This window comes from Cygnus olor, chromosome 6, assembly GCF_009769625.2.
Source record: "Cygnus olor isolate bCygOlo1 chromosome 6, bCygOlo1.pri.v2, whole genome shotgun sequence".
NCBI classification, from domain to species: Eukaryota; Metazoa; Chordata; class Aves; order Anseriformes; family Anatidae; genus Cygnus; species Cygnus olor.
In genome coordinates, this window is record NC_049174.1 from 376,079 (window position 1) to 393,809 (window position 17,731).

The 17,731-nt window shown below is 39.6% G+C and overlaps 1 protein-coding gene across 8 annotated transcripts in view; it reads right to left on the bottom strand.

Annotated features, from left to right (window-relative positions):
- Window positions 1–4,238: 4,238 nt before the first annotated feature.
- The window catches only part of SPATS2L (spermatogenesis associated serine rich 2 like), a 78,378-nt gene continuing 64,885 nt past the window's right edge, over window positions 4,239–17,731 (bottom strand). For all 8 annotated transcript variants that reach the window (XM_040562066.1, XM_040562065.1, XM_040562069.1 and 5 more), the window contains 5 exons: window positions 12,664–12,722; window positions 9,387–9,496; window positions 8,757–8,859; window positions 5,660–5,880; window positions 4,239–4,804 (listed from right to left, as the gene is read on the bottom strand). In XM_040562066.1, the coding sequence (XP_040418000.1) occupies window positions 4,406–4,804; window positions 5,660–5,880; window positions 8,757–8,859; window positions 9,387–9,496; window positions 12,664–12,722 (892 nt within the window). In that variant the 3' untranslated portion in view covers window positions 4,239–4,405. The remainder of the gene's footprint in view (window positions 4,805–5,659; window positions 5,881–8,756; window positions 8,860–9,386; window positions 9,497–12,663; window positions 12,723–17,731) is intronic.

Here is a 17,731-nt window from a genome sequence, read left to right on the forward strand (position 1 = left end):
GAAAATTACTCCTCTGGGATTAAGACTGTGATGCAAAAGGCCTATTACCACCAAGATGTGTTTCAAATAGATGTAATTCTATCTGTATGTTTCAGAGTATCAAGAACTCATTTGTACGTGAAGTAAGCAAGCAGATATTATTTCATGTGTTAGGCACATGTTAACACTGATGCTCAGGGAGAGTTTTCATCAGGCTTGTTTACAGGTAAAGGGCCATGTAAATACAATGCAATTAAATAAGCCTCTGTGAACTCAGTGTTAATTCAGGGATGCTTGTCTATAAAATACAGTTCAAATATATAAATACTAGTAAATAAAAATTCACATTTCTCTCAAGACAGTATTGACTTCACATACAGTATTGCTCCTAATGAAGCTAACTCTTTTTTCTTTCAAACTGTTATTTAGCCTGCCAGCTCTTCCTGAGCAGAAAAGTACTCTTTTAAACCTACTTTAATTAAATTGCTTAGATAACAAACATCATGTGGTACAAATCTTACTATGGCTATGAAGACATACCAATACTACCCAGGAGTAAGAATATTTCATCTACTTAATTCTTCTCAATCTATGAAGAAGTTCTCACCTGATAAAAACAGGAAGGCAGTTGTGCTATCAGAAACTTGAGTGTCAAGCTGCCTGTTCCTTAGCTGCAGTTAAAGAGCCAAAGTGCGGTTAGAAATAAAACTCCGTAAATACTTTGCAGCAGCAAAGCCCCACAAAAAGCTAGATTCAATATGGCCAACAGCTTTTAACAAAAGGTTAATCAGTAGAAACACAGCTGTTACAAATCTTTGTTCTTTTCTGAGCTTTTGGGGTATTTCTTCTTACAGAATTTTATTTTGCCCCTCCAAAATCTGTCTGCTTATACCAGAAATTACCACTCTTGGCTGGAAATTGCTTTGCAAATTCACTAGGCCACGTCATCAGCTGTGTAGCATGCCCACAGTTTACATGAAGAACATGGCCATTTTCTAAGTTGCCCCTTTCCTGTATATATCTTTTAAATCATTCTAATTTCTGGTACAACATCCATGAATGTTTTGTTACAGCTTGTTGTAGTTGTTTGCCATACTAAAATAGCTGTATTATCTCAAGTTTCTGGCAAATTTCTATTACACGTTGAAGTGGGTAACTGGCAGTGGTACTGAAGCATGGGACCTCTACGGCTCATGGTGCTTCTGCTGGAGTCACAAGTGTACGAAAGTGAAGAGTATAGTTGATTTATGAAATCCTGATGCATCCCAGTCTCTACGCTGTGAAATAGACCCACTATAGGAACTGCCATCCATACAAACAGACCAGGTGGTCTCTTGTAACAGCAGGGTCCAGGAAAGTGGCATGAAAACCAGAGGATTAACTTTTCCTTTCCAGAATTATTAGTTTCAGTTTTAGAGTGAGTTTTTCAATGACATTAAGATATTAAAAAAAAACAAAACATGATAAAGTTGTTTAAGTTTGGCTTAGTATAAACCTGGCTATGTTGAATTACATTCTCTTTCTAGTTTTCCAAGCACATATTTGGTCTTTTATTTTGCTGAGTTCTAGTGTTAGTCTCAATTTAATCATACATAAAAAACAAAAAGATCAAGCCTGCTTTTAAATACTGCCCTTTTGGACACGTTTCCAAAGAGCACACAAAATGCAATGGGAATTCCATGATTTCGGTGATGACAAACAACTGTATTTACTTTGCAAAGCAGGGGATTTTTTTTTTTTTTTTTAAAAAAGGCTTGCTGGCCTGAAAGTCTGAAAGTCAAGTGTCGTCCGCCCCTTGCTTCTCTCCCTGACCCCTCTACAAATCCATTACATTAAAAGGAGTATCACACGTAATTGGCTTTGACTACATGTACCTAAGACAAACTTTGAAGATTACAAGAGTTCTGTTGAAGATAAGCCCACTTATTAATTACTTATGAGTATGGCGAGCAGCAAGACACCCCTCGAAACTGGCAAATACAATTGCAGCCACAGAGACATCAGAACTGGAAGACAAAGCAATAACATTGACAGAGCTGTTTCATAGCCCAGCCATGCAACATAGTTAAAATGTGTACTGCAAAACTAAAGCATATTTGATGCATCAAGACTGCAGAGTTCCCAGAACCAGCCCACTCTCCAGCCTGACCAACTCCACGCTTTTCTTTCTCATCAACAAATACGTGTTTGCATCATAGTCTGATGAGAAATGCTGTCTCTCACCTGTTAATCCTGGATCTGTCATGCATTGAGCCTGTAGCACATCAAAGATTAGTGGTACCGAAGAGTGCAAGGTCATCCTGTTGTATTATTATTTATGTCACAAATTTCATTTATTTTGTGGAAGGCTGCCTGTAAGGATGTTGACTTATGGAATAAAATAACTTTCAATAATCCTGTTAAGTGGAGAAGCTATGATGAAGGAGTAAAAGTAATTACAGATATGTCAGATTTCTTTCAGGATAGAGTACAAGGAGAGATACCAATAAGTTTCACAAATGATGTAAGCACAATATAGTAAGATTCCTGTGTAAGAGCTGTACAAAAATTGTCATTACATCTCTCACTGTGAGGTTACAGGTCAAGCTGTACAGCAGCAGACAAATTTTGAAAAGTTGCTTTTCTGATGGGTGTGCACAGCACAGATTCTGGAATTTCAGCTCCATTTACTCAAAGCATTCAGACTAAAAACTTGATAGGTAATTAAAAGAAGGTTTTTTGCAAGGCTAAGAAAAGCCAGAGTTTACCTACAAATATTAATTTTTCTCTTACAACTATTCCAAGTGAAGATGAGCTGTTTGCTTTGTAGAACAAGGTTTTACCAATGTTCACATGGAAAAAACAGTATACAGATATCAAGAGAAATAATAAAATTATCCATAAGCAATGCAGCTTGCTTTCTGTTTTGTGATTATTTTTTGAGGGCTACACAGGAAAAGTGAAAGTAGTAAGGAAGCATGCAGTCAGCTAACAGAAATTAGGCAGAGGAAACTGGCATAAAGCAATAGCAAACAGTAACATAGGAATAAACTTTTAAAGATACTCAAGTGTCCTGCTCTTACTGACCTCAGTGGAAAATAGACCCTTTTACACCTTTCTGATTCTGACCCTCAGGCCTCTAGTTCACTTGATGCTGGGTCTCGATTCTGACACCTTGCTATGTTAAATAACTTCTAATGTAAGATTGTCCAGGATCAACTCTATTCTTACGGGAAGGTGCTCTTCTGTGCACTTCTGGCACTGGAATCTAGCTAACAGCAAAAGCCTGTTCCAATCCAAATTCAAACTGAAAGCCTCCCAGCTGATATCAGCTGAATTAATCAAACAATTTGAATAAGATGACAAGTGGTTAGGTAGTGCAAGGCAGGAAGCACCAGAATATTTTAGAAAGGAGATTTTAATTTTTTTGAAGAAACAAGTTTTCTGAAATACAGAATCATAACATTAACACTAAGATATTTATTTTAATAGAAAACTCAGAAAGATGTAATATCTGCTTAAATGTGTACCTCCACATTCTGCTGCACATTGCTGTAACAAATTTATTAATCATAGCTCATTATGGACAGATGGTTCCTACAGCAAAAATATAGAAAAATAATTTGGATTCAAGTCTAGAACACCTGTGACTTTTCACATGCAAAAAAATAAATCCAACTAGTCATCGAAAAGTGGCTGATAAGTATGGAGAAAAGGGCTGTGCATGTGAATAGCCATGACTATATACAATCCAAACTTGAATGAAATGAGCATTTTCATAAAAATAGTTTGTCAATGAAAAATACCAATATGTAATACGTTTAATACAATTTATAGCTACATTTAAAGATGTCAGTTTATGGAATAATAAGCTAAAATCCAATGTACTGCCTTTTCAAATTTTTTCGTATATAGCAATATTGTGTGTATACAGTGTGCATGCATGTATGTGTGTGTATACATGCACACAGATACATGCACAGAAAGAAGAAGGTGTATAGAGATTGCAGAAAAATTCTGTAAGATTATTTGATTTCATTGCAGACTGCAGCACACAGCTGTCCTGGGATCCTTCTAACACAGGCTGCTCAAAAAAAAAAACCACAACAATGTTGACTGGTATAACCACGTATCTACAACAGGTCTTTTGCTATTGTGACATTAATTCTCAACTTATTTTTCCAATTTAGATTTTATTCTTCTAAGAAGTAAATGCTGCTTTGGTAAGATTCTGTACTGTCATGACAAAGTAATGGTGAAGATATTGGGCAAAGCTTTGAAAGTATAATTTTAATAATTAGTAAGTAGTAAAGATACCAACAAGTTTTAAGCAGCAACAGATTTAAAATGACTATGTTCTGACTTATTTTCTTCACCAACAAGCATCTTGAGCAAGAAACTAAATTGAAGAGATTAAAATTTTTCTGCCTGCCTTCACTGTGACATTTTAAGCCACCAAAGTCACAGCTGGCACCGAAATAACAGTGGCATCAGCAGAAACCTTCATCCTTGCAGGGCATAAATTGCATTGTGACACCCTGCCAACGCTGCCTCGGAAAGGCCTGTGATCTGTGGTGTCTGCTGTATGATGCTTCCGTCGTGTCTTTTCCGAATGTGTCAGATTCTCTGTGGTCCTTGCAGTTGCGGACTGCTCTTGATTTTTCATAGCTCCTTTATTTTTAGGTCTGAAGTTGTTATGCTGCTGTCTTCTGTGTTCAGACCTGGAACCACTTTTTATATTATTTTGATCTGCCTCATTCCAGGCACCTTGCGACTTAAGAGATCCATTGAGACGGATGTTTTGGTGCTGTGGGTTGAATCTTCGTCTCTGACTAGAAGGCCCATTCTACCCAGAAAGAAATTGAAATTATTGAAAATAACTGTTAGATCATCTGCAACCTTCTACAGGACAAGAAATACAGCAATCAGAATTAACAGAAATTTCAGAATAAAATTCTCAGTATAACTAGAGAGGGAAAACAATTTTGATACAACACAAAGACTGAACTATGAGTAACATACTACATCTGAGTAGCCTGGAAACATATGTGGAAAGTTCACCAGAGATGCCAAATTAAAATCTGCCACGATTCAAGAAAAAATGGAAAAGAGATGAAGTACTTGGCTTCTCAACAGCAGCAACTAAGAGGCACTGAAGAAATTATCACTGTTTTTTTCCCTTTGTTTTCCTAAAATACCTTGTCTAGTGAGAAGTACTGCCTAAAGACTGCAAGACTGCAGGAAGAACAGAAATTAACATGTAAATTAGTCAAGTTAAGAAACCACATGTTGGGAGAGATGTCCATTGTGATATCTTGCTCAGAGAAAGTTTTGATCAGTAGTAGGAAATGGATGTATTACATTATTTGCATAGCTACCAGGACAGCTGATGCCATACATGCACTGACATTGTGTGTTGCTCCTATGTTTCCCTTCACACACGTTTTTAAGCCTCAAAAAAACTGAAACAAAATTCAGACCAGCTTTAGTGGTAGCTTTACCTGAGTAAGCACAACAGCACAAGAACTGTATGAACTGCCTTCATACTGCCTTGAAAATGAATCTGGAAAAGACATACTCGCATACATTTGCATATTTTTGATACAAACCAGTATTTGATTTTGTACTAACGACTTCCAGTACTAGATGTTAATCTGATTTTTTTGACATCATTTAGCTTAGTTCATAACTGGTTTCTTACCTGCTTATTTGTTGGTATTCCTTGGGAAGAAGATTCTGTAGGAGTGGAAGAATGATGACTTTGTACTTTAGTGTTGGGTGTTTTGTTATCAAAGTTCTTGGCATTACTAGAGGACTTTCGAGTGAGTGTATTTTGCTTGCCAGTTGTTGCATGTGAGGTCACTGAAGACAGCACTGAACTACATGGTGTTCTTGAGGAATAGTTGTTCTTTGGGTGAGAAACTATGAAAATAAAAAAAAAGTATTCTGTATTACCAGTTAAATAATCAACATCTAAACATAAGGCTGTATTCTCATCCTGCTTACAGTTACTTTTTGTAGCATCATTCTAGCCTTACTTTAGATAACGAAGTAAGTGAGATAACTAGGGTAAGAATTAGATCATACTGTTTTACTTCTTTGAAACTGCCTCCTCATTAAGGGTTTATGGAGACAAAAAAGCCAGTATGGTAGAACCACACTAAAACTAGAACAATTCTGTTTGTACTGTAAATGTGAGGAACCATTTTCCTCAGGGCACCTGCCTGAAGGTTGACCAAAAATAAAAAAAGAGCCTCGGGAGCTACCTTGCTAGTTAGAAAACAGACTAGCTTGTGACTATACCAGAGGGCTTAGGAGACAGTCTGTTATTTTAGCACTGTTTAAAAATGAATTATGCAAAGATCACAGTTGTCTCAAAGCCCATGAAACCAACAGTTAAAATGGACCCATTGCCTATCCTACTAAGTATTTTCAGCTCAAATACAAATCATGTAAGTGTACTTCAGCAAACTTTTTTTTGTCAATGATGAGTATGAAAGCCCCACTGACTGCCAACCCACGCTTTTGGTTATCCAAGAAAACTTCAAAATTCCTGGCAGCTTCTGGTTTGCTTGCAAATTTTAACCAGTTGGGCTGAACCCACATCCTGCTGGACTGCCCCTCACACTGGTGTTCTATCAGTAATGCTCCTAATTGGATCATTATTCCTCCTAAATGGAGAAACATTGGAAGGAAGCAAGTGGTATGCCAGTAACTCTCTACTGTTTGAGGTCAAAGGAAGTTGTGCCTGTAGACACCATGCACTAATTTGATTCCAGATCATTCACTGATCATGGAAAGCTGAAGAGCCTGGAGCTCGCAGGCTACATACATACTAGCTGCAACACAGGTAATAGCCATGAAAGCTTCCTTAGTATGCCTAAATATTTTTAAGAAAAAAAATAGTCTAGTGCCTGTTGCTCTTTCTAAAGAAGTGGTTAACAATGCTTGTCTACCATGGTAGACATGTTTACCATGGTTATCTATCAAACTGGAACTGAATGCAATGCACTAATCTCCAATGTATAGACCAGCACAGTACAGTCAGCACTATCAGAAACCACTATTGCTCATCTCATATTTCTGCTCCCTGCTTCTTAGTATTTTGAGACACAAGGATTTCTTAACCACTTCCATAGCTAGATGTGAAGTGCACCATACAAATCCTTTACTCCTCCCTTTCTGCATTTCCACAAGCAATTCAAGATGTCTGCTTCTGTGTAATGGCTCCTGGGTAGTCTCAAAAAGAACTCTGAGGCTATTGATGTAAAGTTCTCAACCTTAATTTGCTGTTTTGATTTTTCTGATTACAGAATTTCCTTGTTCCCCTCTAGCACAGATGACACAACCTAGAAAGAACATTTTCTGTGAGACACCTGATTTTTTTTATCTAATAGGTACTTCTATTTTTCTACTTTTAGGACAGTAATTTTAGCAACTGAGCACCATCTGTTTTTTGTTGTTGTTGTTGTTTGTTTGTTTTTTAAAGGCTCCTACTCACGCTAACACCAAATATTTCTCTCAATAGGTGTCCTCTTCAGAAAAACAATGCAATCATTTGCACAATGAAATGAATTTTCTGTAAGGTCAGTGAGGTCAGCTGTTATTGAATGCTACTGTCCTCTCTTCCCTAAACCAGACTGCCTCACATGGAAGCACATATAAAAATCCAGTTGCTTGTCATAAAGATCTATTTTTGATAGAAAAGATGTGCAATGGGTAGAACCCATCATCAGACATTCTGGATGTATGTCAGTCCAATTACTTTTGTTCCTTCAGGGTATGAGATGGGTGCTATGAGGTCACTGAACAATTAGATGCATTGCTGGGAAGTTTATGCCTTCCTTTGAAACATCCTGAGTTGGCTACAATGAGAGACAGGATACAGGCTTAGATGGATCTTCAAAGCGTTCTGCAAAAGCAATTCTTACGGTCTAATGAATAGAACTGATTATGCCTCAAAGGAGTCACTTTTTTAGCTGTGCAATCACAAAACTGCATTAGCAGACCAAGATGTTTTCCTTTTTTCTATTTCTAGTAACTCCTTGAAAACGTTTCTTTTCTTCCTAAAAATGTTTTCCTTTCACCAAGATGCACTAGTTCAGTATTGTGTTAATAGTTTTTCTTCCTGAGTGGTGGTGCTGATAGGATATCATAGAACTGAGTGACAGTTGGGTCTAAGCACTACAGCATTTACTTTTCTGGAGGGGAATAAAAAGCACAACAAAGATGAGAAATAAGCTATCTCACATTTTACAGCAGGAACATGATATTTAGAATAGAAAACGAACATGAATTTCCAAGCAGAACAGGAGGTGGTTTCCAAAAAGTAGTATTTGGCTCCTGAAAAACCCAATAAATACTGCTATAAAGTTGGGAACCTGCTTCTTAGCAGGAGATATGTGAATTGGTCTCATAATACTGTGGTCACACAGAGAAGCCTCCAATTTATTAATTAATCATAAGTAACTACCAAATTTGAAAGTTCCCCACAGCTGAATTGCTTTTTAGATGGAAAACTCCAACTGACCTCAGTAATACTGGGAAATCTCTGACAAAGAGGGCAACTGTGCAGATGCTTTGCTCAACACATGTACATGTAAAGTGAGCTTAGCATATTGCATACTGTAAAAGTGCCCTGTGTATATTCAGTAAGACTGCTGCATACCATTCCATCAGACTTACTACACACACATGCGCTGGCATTACACATGCCATTATTTCTGCTCAGCATTTCCTGGATAGGTATGTGGGACATGACATTGAGAACTCGGGTGTGATATATCACCAGCACTTACTCTCTCCACAGAGCTGAATCTGGGTCTTCAGTTGTTCTGTATCACAGGAAAATCGTGCAGACCTACCCAGCTCTTCATCATATTTCCGTTCACTCACAAAGTGCTGCAAAAATACAGGCAAGTTAACAGTAATTTGCATTCTGATCAAAAGACCATATGGATGGTACAGAAACCAATCAATACTCATCTTAAGATCACTTTAAGGCTCAGCAATCTCTTGACATTGTCCTGTAGGCAGGATCTTTACGCAGAACCAAATATTTTCACATCCTTACCAAATGACAATTCTCACAGCCCAGTGATGAGTGGAGTAGTCCCGCATATGGGAAGTGGGTCATTGCATTTGATCACTGAACCTGAAGCTATCGGGTTTACTTGTTAACTGGGTCTGATAAATGATACACAAACAGCTCTACTTCTGAAGGGGATAGCTTACACTTCTCTGACAGCATATGCAGACTGCTCAGATGTCCTATAATGCTTTAAGAAGGTATGTTTTCCCCCCAGAAAGCTAGTTACCCTTTGGTCCATAGTAGGTAGGAATGAGCAGACTGGGCATTTTAACAATACAGTGCTTTCTTCACATTTGCACAAACAGCTAACATATCCAAACAGAAGCAAATGCCTGACCTTAATTTCGGCCCTGAGTTCAGACAGTTGTGCTTCAGCCATCTGACTGGCTAGGTCCGTCAGTCTCTTCAGCTCTTCAGCTTTCTTCTGCCGGGCAGTCAGAATTTCCACTGCCAAATACCAGTAGTCAGTAATTATTGCTAGGATGCTAAATTGGTCCATAATTCATTTCTTTTTTGGCATTAACACTACATCACGAGGCAAACACACACCACACTTGAACTCAGCAGAATATGATGCTGCTTGTGCAGTTTATTTAACTGAACCGCCCGATGTTGAAATGATCTCAAAATAGGATAGCTATCACAAAGTAAAAGGTAATGTTTAGATAAACTGGGGCAGAAACATGTTGTTTTCAATTTTCCAGTGCCTTATTAAGTACAAATTCAGGAAGCCTTTCATTTAGGCATGGAAAGAAGCAGTACATTTGCTGAGACAGCAGCCTGTTTCTGAAGACATGCTGTATTTTATGAATACAGGGGCTTTTTAGCTTCCCTGAAAAAAATCTGTTCATATATGGTTTATGTTTAAATCACAGGCACTGCAATTTTACTTTTAAGCACAGAATATACACAGTTGCCATTTCTAGGTCAAAGCACTATTACAAAGGCCACCACTCTTAATGAAAAAATAATTATTCAATACTGCCCGTCTCATATGTTTTTTATAAGGAAGTGGTGAATAGCTACACTTAAAAAGAAAAGATTAACTGTGAGTCACAAAATCACAGTCCATTTACATTCAGGATGATGTGATATATTACAGTTTTGGTAGAAAATTAACTATATGCAAATACTGCTACCTACATGGTGACTTAATGTAAAAGGAACAAATGACTGATTGGCTGGTGGGATCATCACTTATGGCAGAGAAGACAGTGTCTAAATGTAAAACAATAAGCAATTATAGTCTTTTGTCTAGACCTCATGCGAACAATCATGGTAAGGGGGTGGCTGCTGCTGTAAAGCTTCATAAGGCCACTGATTTCATTACTGATGTTGAGACTTGGGCTTCTTTGACTTCCTTCCTTTGCCACAGAATTCCAGAGTGGTCCTGATAAGTCTCTTAACCAGTTCATACTTTGTAACACCTTTTTTTTTTTTTTAGGAGAGAATTAATGGTATTTCAGAGCTTATTTCTCAACCCACTATATTTAATTGCATGGGAGCTTCTTTTGAAAATACAGCATGGTCCAGCAGGTGCAGGGGAGAGTGGTGTCTGTACAACTGTATGGGAGCAACCACACTGCAATAGAAGAGTGTGTGTTACACAGGGCAGGGTTTACAGAAAGGCAAGGGGTGGCTAGAGTTTCCTCAGACCTGTTGGTTAACCTGTGCCTACATTACCTACTTATCCTAACGACAGGCATTTATCTGTTTCTCTAACTGACCTTTTCAATTCCTTTTTGTGGAACATGGTCTACAAGTCTGAGAAACTTTTATCAGATTAAACGAAGAATTCACTAGCTGTTTTTCTTTCCCCAATAGTTTTATTGCTTATTCCAAGCGATGCTAATATCATTTCTCCCCAAGGTCAGCACCACCTTTGCTGAAGTTACTGCCCAAACCATATGATCTCATTTCCTACTGGCACAACATGAGATGCCAGCCAAGTATCCATTTTCACGAAAACTGAAATGATCATTTTGTAAGTTTTCTCAGTATTGACAGTAAGAGGAAGATTACCCACATTAAAATAGTCCTCCAGTGCAGCAAAGAGATGTGAAAATAAATAATAATGTAAATCTTGGTTAGCATGTTATAGTCCTACAACAACTTTCTACCTCAAGTTCTGAAGGCCTACAGGCCTACAACAGCATTGAGAGACAGCAGAAATAACGCAGCTAAAAGTCAGGTAAGGAGAACATCTAATGTCATACGTGGAGTTAGTACAAAAGTAGGGAAGCTGAACCTGCCATGCACGAACACAGCATTTAGCATGCCTGTAAATAAGAATAAGCTTTACTTTCAAAAAAATGACTGTTGTCCCCAGGCAAGATTAATGAAGTGGTCCTATGATACCATCATCCCTGGACTGTGAATTTGCAAAATGTATTTTTGTTTATGCAGTTAGGGCTTGGATTCCTGTTTGCTGACGTCAATGGATGTTTTTCCATTGGTTTTCCTGGGACTGAGCACGCCCTGTAGCCAATTATGTCAGCCTTTGCAGGTAAAAAGCTACTGACACGTTTCCATCCGCAGCTCCTCCACAGAACAGCACAGAACTCCAAATCCACATTTACAGCACGTTGACATTAGAGAAGTTAGCATACAAAATTCAAAACGAACTAATGCCAGTTGTTGCAGCAACAACTCATACTTTTTAGTACCTGTGCATATACAACTGCAAGAGACTTAACTGGCAACAGAGGATTTTTTTTTTTTAATCTCTAACTAATATATGCTTGTGAACTGAAGGAGAGTTCTAAATACAGATAAAGCATTCATGAATGTTGCATGCATTTGAACCCCTCCCCCCTGCACCCAGAAGGGTCTTAATCTCACAAATCAATGAAAGATTATATGCATGCATGGCAGTGGTATTTCATCTATCAGGCAAAGAATCATTCTAACAATACTTGGGTTATTCTGTAGTTCTTCACTTTTCTCTATTGAAACACATTCCATTGACTACAGGTCCGCAAATACCATATCTCTGATAGGGTATACGACAGATACTGTGGTATCCTGATGCATGTGTCAAATTGCGCCCCCCCCCCCCCCCCTCAATACACACACACACACCCTACAAAAGAAACAGAGACGACATGAAAGACTGAAAAGAGACAAACTCCCAAAGATTATTAAGAAAACAGATTCCAGTAAACATCTGTATTTTGATTTTTCTTGGTCTAATTCATGACAGCTATGCAAAGCCAGAACAACCTGTTCCTCAGTAACTTCCAGCATTCTAACTCATATATATAAGCAAGCAAACACATCAAATAAGAAATAAAAATGAAGTACTCAACAAACCATAGAAATGAGGTGAAAATGTGATCAAAAGCTCTGATAAGTAAACAGAATGAATAAGTAATTTTAATCTAACTTCATGCAAACTTTTGGTTTACCTTAATGTCATGATACTGAAACTTTGATGCATAATCCTTACAGATAGAAACTACAGAGAAACTATACCAGAACACTTAAGAATATGTGTACAATGAAAGATACGGGAACACTGCTAACTGAATTGATGTATTGTGTAAATTTCCTGCCAAACAAAACAATTTTTTCCATAACTATACCAGAAGTTCCCTGACACGCTTTGTACTTACTGGCTTCTTCTTTAACTTTATCAATTTCTGCCATTAATGACACTTCTTTGTCTATGATGCTGAAAAAGGAAAAAAAAAGAAAACCGCAATTTAATCCATGCTAGATCTCCACCGAAATCAAAAGCTATAACTAAAGAAAGGCTTTCAGATACTAGTTATGGCGGCTTTGAAATTAGTAAGATTTTAAAGAAATGGAAGACTACAAAACAGCTAGGCAAACTCACTATAAAATTAGTTATAATCAGCATGTGTTAATTTAAACAAACATTTCACTGGTCTCCCCATTTATCTGCAGAAATGTGGAGGTCATTCTGATATGCTTCTCCAGCACTGCCTAGGCACAGCAGTTCTCAAATGACTAAACAGTCTCTTTTCTAATTAAGCCAGATATACCACTGTTGCTTGGTACCCAAGTTAATACGACTTAGTTTTCAGTGCTGTACTGAGAATAAAACAGGATTAAAGCCATGTGGAAAAAGAGCTCCTTCTCTTCCTATACAGATATCCTTGCAAAATACGTCAGGGTAAAAGAAAATGGTCTGTGATGTGAATAAGCCTTGAGAGAGGTCAGCTTACTCAACCACCAAAGTCTGGAAAGGATCGGTTCCCCTTTCACAGGACCTTTCTGAAGATCTCACAAGCTTTTCCTTTCACAACTCTCTGGTGTGCAATCCCTGACAGCAAACTGATCAAAGTTTTTATCAAAGTGCAAACTGATCAGGCGGATCTACTGAGGGCAGATAGGGGGTCTGGTAAAACGTTCATATCACCAAGCCAGCAACATTATTCAGTGAAATAACAAAACTGCAGAATGCTCTCCAGTGGGCAATGCTCTGGTATGCCGCTCCAGCTTCCCCCTCACAGGATTATTCTTAGTCATATTCATATTTAATAAACACCACCAATGTTAACAGTGCTGTTTGCACGAGTAAACTCAAGCAGCTAGGGAGAAATTGCGAAAAGCCAGTCAAACACCACAAGTAAATCTAGGCATGCACTCAAGAGAACAGCGGAGTTCTCAACAAGCTTTTGAACCCAGTGGAAGACACCAGGACATCAGGACCTAAAAACAGCCACAGGAAATTTGGCTTGCTTTCTGAGACAAACTGCACTGTATCTCCAGAATATAACATACTGAAATCTGACATGAGCATGGCAGGTAGAGCTGGCTCAAGATTTCTCAGCACCCTAAATCACACACAACATTGCTATACCACAGACCCCGCAGCATCTAATCTGAACTTCAAGATGGCACAGTGTGCACTTGTGAACACAGAGGGCTTCTGAGGATCAGTGGGATGAGGGTTGAGGTACGAGCTGATCGCATTCAGGTGGGTGAGAGAATGGGAAGATTGAGAGAAAATTAAGCAGTCTATGGGTTTTTAAGCAGGCTCTAGGTTTTTGAAGAGCTGTGAATGAGGATGAAACTTTCTCTTTGCTCAGGCTATAACCCCAACCCTCAGTTGCTCACAGGTCTCTTCTCAGCAGTCCTGACTATCAGGGGAGGTCCCAGTCGACTGGCGGCTAGCAATTGTGATGCCCATCTACAAGAAGGGCCAGAAGGTAGACCTGGGAAACTATAGGTCTGTTAGTTTGACCTCAGTGCCTGGGAAACTCATGGAGCAGATTATCTTGAGTGTCATCACACAGCACTTGCAGGACAAGCAGGCGATGAGGCCCAGTCAGCATGGGTTTATGAAAGGCAGGTCCTGCTTGACGAACCTGATCTCCTTCTATGACAAAGTGACGCGCCTGGTGGATGAGGGAAAGGCTGTGGATGTGGTCTACCTTGACTTCAGTAAGGCTTTTGACACTGTTTCCCACAGCATTCTCCTCGAGAAACTGGCTGCTCTTGGCTTGGACTGGTGTACACTTCGTTGGGTTAGAAGCTGGCTGGGTAGCTGGGCCCAAAGAGTCGTGGTGAATGGAGTCAAATCCAGTTGGAGGCCGGTCACTAGTGGAGTCCCCCAGCGCTCAGTACTGGGGCCAGTCCTCTTCAATATCTTTATCGATGATCTGGATGAGGGGATCGAGTGCACCCTCAGTAAGTTTGCAGACAACACCAAGTTAGGTGCGTGTGTCGATCTGCTCGAGGGTAGGAAGGCTCTGCAGGAGGATCTGGATAGGCTGGACCGATGGGCTGAGGTCAACTGTATGAGGTTCAACAAGGCCAAGTGCCGGGTCCTGCACCTGGGGCACAACAACCCCAAGCAGCGCTACAGGCTGGGAGATGAGTGGCTGGAAAGCTGCCTGGCAGAGAAGGACCTGGGAGTACTGGTTGATAGTCGGCTGAATATGAGCCAGCAGTGTGCTCAGGTGGCCAAGGCGGCCAACAGCACCCTGGCTTGCATCAGAAACAGTGTGGCCAGCAGGTCTAGGGAAGTGATTGTCCCCCTGTACTCGGCTCTGGTGAGGCCGCACCTCGAGTACTGTGTTCAGTTTTGGGCCCCTCATTACAAGAGTCCAGAGAAGGGCCCCTCAAGCAAGTCCAGAGAAGGGCAATGAAGCTGGTGAGGGGTCTGGAGAACAAGTCTTAAGAGGAGCGGCTGAGGGAGCTGGGATTGTTCAGTCTGGAGAAGAGGAGGCTCAGGGGTGACCTTATCGCTCTCTACAGGTACCTTAAAGGAGGCTGCAGTGAGGTAGGGGTTGCTCTATTCTCCCACATGCCTGGTGACAGGACGAGAGGGAATGGGCTACAGTTGTGCCAGGGGAGGTTTAGGTTGGATATTAGGAAGAACTTCTTTACTGAAAGGGTGGTTAGGCACTGGAATAGGCTGCCCAGGGAAGTGGTTGAGTCACCATCCCTGGAGGTCTTTAAGAGACGTTTAGATGTTGAGCTTAGTGATATGGTTTAGTGGAGGACTTGTTAGTGTTAGGTGAGAGGTTGGACTGGGTGATCTTGGAGGTCTCTTCCAACCTAGATGATTCTGTGATCTTTGCTCCTGGGATCCAAGGATCTGCAGTTCCCTTACGCTGCACCTGAAACAGGCTCAAGTCACTTTCTTGTATTTTGAAAGATGGATAGGTGTGTCAAGATTTCCTGCTATAACATACACAAAGGGATAGGTAAGGGATGGGTCAGAAGGGGGAGTCAGAGAAAAGGCATTCTTCCAGCAGTGCTGCCAAGGGAGGTGAAGCAGTGCCTTAAAACTCACTTCTCTGCACACACCTCACCCCTTCTCATTGGGGGAAATGGTACAAGAACATGCAAAAACAAGTTGTGGGGCAGCAGGCTACAACAGCCACCTTTGTCTCCTCAAGCCTTAAATACTTGTATCTAACAACAAGAGCACCCAGGTTCTTGTCTTTTCACACCTGGCATTTTAACAGTAAAATAGCAATAAGCTGCACACATCCCGAGCACACTCCCATTTAGCATGGTGGATCCACACAGGAGCTGTTCAGATTAATAATTCACATGCAAAGTTGTCTCATTTTTTTCCATTCATGTGAAATAGTTTCCATCAGAAAGATGATGTTATAGAAAACTTAGAATTAAAACATTTGTCTAGAACACCCTTAGCAAGAAAGGAAAAATCCTATGGAATTCAGTAGGGAGCAAAGATGAAAACTTACAGAGGAGAGAAGGACTCATGTTGACAACTAAAACAGGGAAAGATTAAGGAGCAGGCAGTATCAGCAACACATGGCAGATACACAGCTGACTCAGCCAGAAATTTACCAGCTAGATCATCTTCAAGTACCACACAGCCTTCTTGAAAACCTTCCCATAAATTAACCAAGCTCATACAGGAGGTTTACAACCAAAGTTCTGCAGAGTCCTACCCTCAGCTTTTAACAATCAGCCACACTACCTTTAGTGCAGAGGCCACCATCTTCACACTGGCTCCCAAAAGCCAACAGAGTGACAGAAACAGCCTGGCTGTTGACAAATGACACAGCAAGGAAAAAAATTGTGGCATATCACACTTTTGTTCCATACATATAACAAGTAAAAATGTAATTTTGCCCTGCCAGATCAATTTGGTGTGACATACATATCGGGGGAAATAAAACAGCATGTTTTTTTTATACAGTAGAGCAAATCAGTTATGAAACTTACTCCTACAATGAAAAAACATGTTTACTCCAGTTGGACCTCAATATTCACCAGGCATAAGCATTAAGCTTGGACTCCAAAGAGTCAGGTGGTAAGAGTCAGGCTTTTTAATCTGAATTGTGGTAGCTTTCTAAAATTAATCTATTTTCTGTTACTTTTTGTAACTACATGGTATAATAAACTGCCTTGGCTTTCACAGCAAGTGACTGAAGTGAGTCTTGCAAGTTCTCACCTGTTTCTACTCTCCACATTTTTTTAAAAATACTATTCAGTACTTCCCCATACCTTCAAAAAGTCTGTACATTTTTGCTTTTGCTATTTCTGTTACAAAAGTGCCTCCCTAGTGTACACTGCAGGTTATATGAACTTTTGGCTGGAAAAAGATATTCAAGCAGCAAGCTCACAATAGCAGAGCTCATCAGAATTGTATTTTGGCCCAGGTGATTCTATGACTGTCCTCCCTCTACTCCATCAAGAGATCCTGACTAAACTGCTTGACCACTAACATTTTATTTTGATGCCAAGTAAAAACACTTTTAGTACTAGAATGAGAATAATGTCATAGTAGTTCAATGTTTCTCATATTTTCCAATCCTCATGTTCTAGTGTCATTTGTCTCTGATGTACCCTTCAGGAAAGCATTTGGATGTTGCAGTAGTAGAGGCCAGGATTGTGGTGACTGACAGACAGCAACAAAATCAGCATTTTCCTTGTAGCTACAAACTGACATTGAAAAACTAAAGAAAAAAGAAACTGTGCTCAGTACCTTTGTCAGTATCAAACTAGTTAACATAATAAACTTAAGTGTCTTTAACATACAGATCTTCATGGGGATGTCCTTCTCTGAAGACAAGGCATCTGCACTAACTTACACTAGCTGAGGAAATGGACTCTTATCTCTCTCCACATAAGGAATGGAACATACTAATTCTCATCTGGAAGAAAACAGCCACATTTCACAGCTTGGAAATCAAACTACCATGTATCACAGAATGACATGGGAAGTTA